Source organism: Convolutriloba macropyga, unplaced genomic scaffold (assembly GCF_964194025.1).
Source record: "Convolutriloba macropyga unplaced genomic scaffold, txConMacr16.3 SCAFFOLD_6063, whole genome shotgun sequence".
Classification (NCBI taxonomy): Eukaryota; Metazoa; Xenacoelomorpha; order Acoela; family Convolutidae; genus Convolutriloba; species Convolutriloba macropyga.
The window spans coordinates 7,225-14,064 of record NW_027453551.1 but is presented as its reverse complement, the minus strand read 5'-3'; the positions used below and the strand labels follow the sequence as shown (position 1 = coordinate 14,064).

The 6,840-nt window shown below is 37.8% G+C and overlaps 1 protein-coding gene across 1 annotated transcript; it reads left to right on the top strand.

The window, feature by feature from the left end:
* Positions 1 to 4,760: 4,760 nt before the first annotated feature.
* LOC142358366 (uncharacterized) lies at positions 4,761 to 6,491 on the top strand. The gene is made up of 3 exons (XM_075409772.1): positions 4,761 to 5,054; positions 5,609 to 5,836; positions 6,393 to 6,491. The coding sequence occupies exons 1-3, from the start codon at positions 4,771 to 4,773 to the stop codon at positions 6,436 to 6,438; spliced, it is 558 nt and encodes a 185-aa protein (XP_075265887.1). The 5' UTR covers positions 4,761 to 4,770; the 3' UTR covers positions 6,439 to 6,491.
* The last annotated feature ends 349 nt before the right edge of the window (positions 6,492 to 6,840 follow it).

The following is a 6,840-nucleotide window of genomic DNA, read 5'->3' as shown; positions in this document are numbered from 1 at the left end:
AAGAAGATAGTATAGGACCTAGATTGAAACACAATTTATGGCATTTCGATTTCGGACACTTTGGGCACTTTGGCATTGGGTATTGTCATCTAGCGCCGTTATAGATGTCAATGGTTGGGTAAACTAGGCTAATTGCTTTTTATTTGAAGTAAATTGAAACAAACAGCGGCGAATTTTTGGATAGACAGGATCTGAAAAAGACGAAACGAATTAGCACTTGAAATCTTTTATATTGATTCTCATTTTATTACGGGGTCAAACATCAGATAGTTTATTTTTTGAAACTAGACGCACTTTGAAGTGAAAGAGGGATTACATGAGACCTAGAACTTGGTATCAATTCAACAAAAAACGTAGTACAAAAATTGATTCGATCGGTTGGAGTAAAAAAAGCCCTCGTTACTGTAATTTGCATAGTTAGAATGTAAAATTGTTGGTTGCAGATTTGTTAAACTTGTTAGATTGCTTCAAACCTTCTTTTACTGAAAATAATATAAGGCTCATTTTGTTCAAAAAAGCAGTTGTAGTTTTTTATCAAGGGCAACTATATTGATATTATATTTGGTATTGATTAAATTTAAACAAAACAGTTGACGCGCTTACCTACGCCGTCATGTATGATGTAGGCTGCTCTGAGGGATAGCCAAAAATAAACAAGAAAGAGACTATCCCATTTCGGACGCTTTATTTTACAGAGGAGAGAGAATAGATCAAGGTCAGGCATTGAATTGAAGTCCACATATTGACAAATGTCTCAGCTTCCTATTCAAACGGACTTAGGAAGGCAGCAATCGATGATAGATGAAATAGACAAAAAGACTAGAGACAAATTTTGCACTTCCATTGCAACTTGCAGTCGCAACAGTCATTCAAGAAGGTGTTAAAGAGCTCTCTTTGAAGATAATTGAGCTAGTTAGATAAGGTTAAAAACGCAAATTGAAATCGTGCAGCAATATTAAAAGAGCTGATATAGAAACAACTTGCTCCAAGCCAGTAAATTAGTTTTCGGAAGACTGCTACACGCTTATTTGCTGATCAGCTGATTAAAAAGTATCAAAAACGAACTGCTAAAAATTAACCACGAAAACCCAGCAGGAGAATGTTTTTTACACTGCAGGGTATAATTTATGATTATGAACAGCCGATTGTCTTTTATATTAAATCTGCAAAACTTAACGTTAGGCTTTACGTAGATGAAAGCAAATCAGTAAATTTCTGGGCACAGGGGCCAAATAATCTGCTGATGAACATGCTGCTGTTGAATCTGCTGTTGAATGTTTTGGCAGGCCGAGCATGAAAAATCTTTAAAATCACATGCTACCCAAATAGGTTGAAAGAACCATTTCTTACATTTTAATTTTTAGACTTCAACTTCTATTCCAACAACAAAAGTGTGACATATGAAAAGAAATATAAAAAATCGTTTTTTATTCAAATAAATTTGACAGCAAAGCTTTTATTGCAGCCTGCGTGGTCTCCATTATTAAATAACTTATCTTGATCTAAACTTTAAATGTTTGCTGATTTTTTCTTATTGCCAATCTCATGATGTTTCTCCGATCTTTGATGTTTCTTCCTCTCTCCCTCAGCATTTTAACTCTCGTTATTTAATTTTCTCAGGTTATTGAATTTGAAATGAGCACAAGTCCCCTCCTGTTGGATGACATTGCTTAAAAAAGCTCCCTTCTCATTGGGTGAGTTCAATAATGATTTTTGGCAAGTTTCTAACTCATCAACAGAATGCTTCAGCTCAACACAAGCGTCTAAGAAAAATTATCTTTACATTGCGTCCCACGTAATTGGGTCGCTAATTATCAGACAATTTCAACTAATTGCTGCGTTCAACTACGGAGCCCGGGACATCAGCTGCTCTATCGAAGGCAAAGACTGTCCCACTGACTGATCATTTCTGCTATCAGCTAACAACGACATGCGCAGTAAGGCTTTCTTCAGAGTCCTCGACAAACCACCTAAAACTTTGATTGCCAGAGGCTCAAACAAAATTCCTAGTTGAGTACAGTTATTCTCATATTGAGCATGTTTTTGATCTTCACCAACTTCAAATGCATAGCCAGATTTCTCTGCCGCAAGAGAAATAGTGTTCGGTTGCAGCAAGGAAGTCACGGTTATAACTGAAGCAGTAGATTGGCCAGATTTCCAAGAAGGCAGATAGACCTCTCCTGAGCGTGAGTTATTTTCCGCAATGAGATGCCGTTTTTCAATTACTGGCGCCAAATTAGCTGCAGATCAGGCGGAAGCTATATGGTTGCGAATTCTATTGTGCCTTGAAATCGCATTTCCCTTTCCATGGCAGGCAACTGCATGGTCACCAAAGGTGTCAAATGTACCTGACCTGCAATAAGGAAAATTTCTTTCTTGATCATAAACCACGATCTCGAGCCTGTACTTGACACTGACTTGAAATTCCTCTGCCGAAATGTGTAGACCTAGAGTGGGATTTGGAGGCGCAGAATGAGGCGGACATAGTGATCTTTCCTGATTGAAGTTTGATTTCTTATTAGGGTGGAAAGTTTATCTTTCAGAGTGCTTCCTGGATCCTCATTTACGTGCGCGAAAGAAGATTGAACTGTTATAGACTCTAGTGTAATTCATAAAAAGTGTCACCTTACGAGGGACGCCTACTTGTTATTTTGTTGACCAGTTCGCCTGAGGCCATAATTGAGCCCACAAACGCTCCTTTGTATTGCTCTTGTGACTGTTTGACGCCTAGACCCAACAAACTGATATGTAAGGCAGATTGTTTTCATGCGTCAACGCCAATTGTTGAGCAAAACAATTTGATCCAACACTTCTCTTTAGCAGTCATCAAAATTTTTCAATACTTCGAGCATCTCGTTTGATGGAGTATTAGTTCGTAAAAAGTATACTACTTTCGGTGTTCTCAAACAGTTACGAGGAATACCTAATGCACATTGAGGATCGCTGAGGTGATGTAAATTGTCCAGCATAGATAAAAACTTTTTGAACTTTCCTCTTCAAACAAGAAGCGACAAAATCATTTGAATTAACCGCAGCGCCCATAACATCAAAACTCTCTCTCTAATTCTTTTTCACTGCCTGATCAACGGAAGAAAAATTTTTAATTGACCACAGCTCATTTTTGTCTTTCCTCAAGATTAGACCTCCCTCAGAACTTCGTTGACTAGGTTTTCAAGCATTTGCTTAATTTAATCTTCAGAACCAGCAATAAACCCATCATCTATGTACCAAGTTTGCTGTAACAAACTTGCAACTGAGGTCCTGATCTTCCGTATGGTTGGCCGTAACGTCAAGGAGAACAATGACGGTCCCAGTGGGTCACCTTGCTGAAAACCCGATCAATTTAGGATGATTGCATTGTTATAAAAGAGTGGTGTGTGTGCTGGGAGTAGCAAAAATTGGTGTACACGGCAATTCACAAGCACGCCTTCGTACGACTGAGCACTAAATATGTTATCGTATGTAATCTTTGAGGAAGGAGTTATTGCCTCAGTGCCTCCGCTAACGCCGACACCCCATTGCAGACTATCAAACAGCTCAATTGCTTCTGATTTAGCTTCACTTGCCAGGCATTTTGCTATGAGGCGCCACAACATTTCGCCAACTACTATAGGACCAATCCCACATTTCTTTTTGGATAAAGCCGTGAGTGAAGCACAGCAAGGCGCTTTGGAAATAAGAGCAGGAAAGAGTAACCTGCTACCAAAGTTTAAAAACCTGGGTATCGCTTTCAGCGCAAACTCAGACCGATCAGGTGCAGTGCAGTCTACTGCGTGCTGAAGATGTTCTGGAGACATTTTAGAGGGACCGGCTGCAGTGTGCTTGCTGAATGTCTTCAATTGTTCATAAGCTACGTTTTCACTGAATTGGAACGCATTGGATGCCATGTCGTCAGGTACAATGACGTCGGGTAACGCTTCTTTTGGGTGTAACTTTTCCAGTGCTTTGAATGTAGCTTTGTTATCGGGTGCGAGACCTTCAGGAGCTTAAACTTTAGCAGCTCGGTCAAATTGACCTTGTAAGCACAACGTTTTTGCTCTGACAGTTATTTCATCAATGCTGTCCGTAGTCTGTCGTTTTGATTGTTTCATGGAAACTGCTTCTGACCAAAGCTTCCCATATTCACCGGCAAAGCTAGAGAACAAACAGCTCTTCTCTGTTACAGCCCCACGTCAATATGTTTGCACATTTTCTCAGGTTCTCCTAAGAAATTACTGCTTAGGGATCGTTATAGACGTTTCAAACCTAAGAAACTGAATATTTCCTACATTTTAAACCAAACATTTCGGAAAAATTCCGTCATTCTAAATTAAATATAACGGCGATTTCCTAAGTTTTCCAAAGGAACATGCTGAAGCTTCCTTACGTTCTTTAACTAGACTTACCGAAGATTTCGCACGTCTAAACTTAGGAAGGACCCGTACCGAGGAAACCACATGCTCCAAAGCTTTCTTAGGTTTGAAAACAAGCCTACCGAAACTTTCTTATAAATTTGTAATCGTTTTTGTTTTTCTCTTCTGGGCTAAGGCAGACATTTCTTTGATCATGCTCATTTTCAGACAATGTAAATCCGGTCGCATGAACTCGTAACCTTGTGTGATAGAAATGGTCTTATCAGAGGTAGTTTGAGTCTGGCAACTGACTTTGGATTGGTATCTGAAAATAAAACAATGAAACGCTCTTAAAATTCATTATAGGCTGAATATTTGGTGCAAGTTGGTGCTACGTTGGTGGAAGTTAACGCAATTGTGTAATTTTCTCAGGAGCACAATGACGGTAATAGTTGCTGCGTCACGGGAGGAACTCACCAGCCAAATGGTCCAATCACGTCACTCTCAGAGGGAGAAATCTCTCACAGCCTACTCAGCATTCCACGACAAATTCCAACAGTGTAAAGAGACGAACCTAGTAGGTGGGTTGCAGATTTACAAAGTGGGTGCTGAATCTCCTCCGAGTGTTCGCATCTCGGATGCCAGTTCCTCCACATCCAATGAGAGTGAAGTCAAATTGTCATTGTCAGGACCATCAATCGGCACATATCAAATTGAATCCAGGTTAGGCTGTGCAAGTAATAATTCCAGGAAAAAAATGCTCCTAATCATGGATTTCAGAAGGCCTCAATCTGAATATTCTTAGCATCAACTCCATTCATTAGCATAAAACAATCAAGCACAACACATACCGTAAGAATGCAATACGTATGCATCATAAATTTGCCACTGGGAACGATTTATGTATCAAAAATGTTAAAACATTTCTAAATAAACAGACAAACATTTAATTCAGTTCATAATCAAACTTCTGTTTTTATTAAAGTGTACCAAAAGAAATGATCCGAAACGCCGTTAATCTAGGTACCTGGTCGATTCAATGATTAACATTTTGAATCAACCACGATTGCACCAAACTAAGACTTGCTGAAATTAAAACCTTTTAAGTCAAGCAATGACCGGAGTACAACCTTCACAACTACAATTTACAAATGGCAACTTACAATTACTCAAAAATTTCATTTTTATGGTTCAACCGGAACCCTTTGATGCTCAACCATTAGATGTTTGTTGGCTAGTTTTAAAGCATATTTATTGTGTTGAATGATTATTTTCAGACACCAACGTCTCAGTGTTTCCAGTATACCAAAGTCAAGGAAGTCCAGCAATGTGCCTCACATCCATTCCCGCATTGCCGAACCCAAAAGGAGCAGCGTGACCAGTGCTAACAACGTGTGGGTGTTTGCAGTTCCCAACGATGATGACGACTATCCCAGTTCCAGCTACATCAACGTCACTTATCAAGACATCACACATCTTCTGCAAAATCTGAGATTCGAAGACACGTAAAATGAATAATTGATTTGATGTTCACGTTTGTCGAATATATCTGATTTAAAAATTATGTAGAATCTTTGCAGTTTTAAATGACTTCCACTGCTCACGCTTCGTGTTTATAGAATAGTTTGGCATTGCGTGTTCCCCTGGAGTTTTGAGAAAAGATTATTCAATTTGACAATTGATGAAGGAGTTCATTTGTCACTAAAATTCTAATATCAACATTTTGGTTTTCTCGAAACTTCGTTAAAAAATTTTTTTAAGCGTCTCAATGTTTTCTGCTGATTAAAATGAATGAACAAATGTTTTTCTGTATCAAACAGATTTTTTCGAAAATAGAAGACTTCAGGTAATTTAAGGATCTCAAAATAGCAAACACCGAGGTGGACAGTGTTAAAACTGAAAGCAAAAACTGTACTTTTTTTTCTAAATTCAAGAACTGTTTCTGCAAACACTTCTTATTTCATCAGAACTAGACATTTTAGTATTTTCAAAACAAAGATTTAAAAATATCGCTTTCGTGAAATGAACATCAAATCAACCAAATTCATTACTGAAGAGTAGAGCTGGAAATTTTGTATTTGGTATATTGTCAGAACATATGGTTTGAACTAACCTCCCCTAGTATAGAGCAATACAGAGGAAGTTGAGAATTAAAGATTTTATGGATAACCAGTTTAAAAAATTTGATACAAAAGGTCTTATATTTTATGAAACTCAGCAGAAAAAATATTTTTCACTTCTGTTTTTCGTTAAATTGGTCTAAGTAATATTGATTGTGTAATATTGATTGTGGAACTCTTCATAAAAAAGACTTTTTTTTTGAAAATCACTAAAATTTTCTGTTTCTTTAAAAATACTATAATCAGTGAAAAGGTTAAAAAAATAGTGTAACCAATATTCCTCAAAGCTACTGAACTAGAGCTTTTAAGGACAGCCTATGACACAAGTAGAGGTAGAGTACAAAAACTGTCAGAAATCCAAAAGTTTTTTGTTCTTGTTGGGGTTTGTA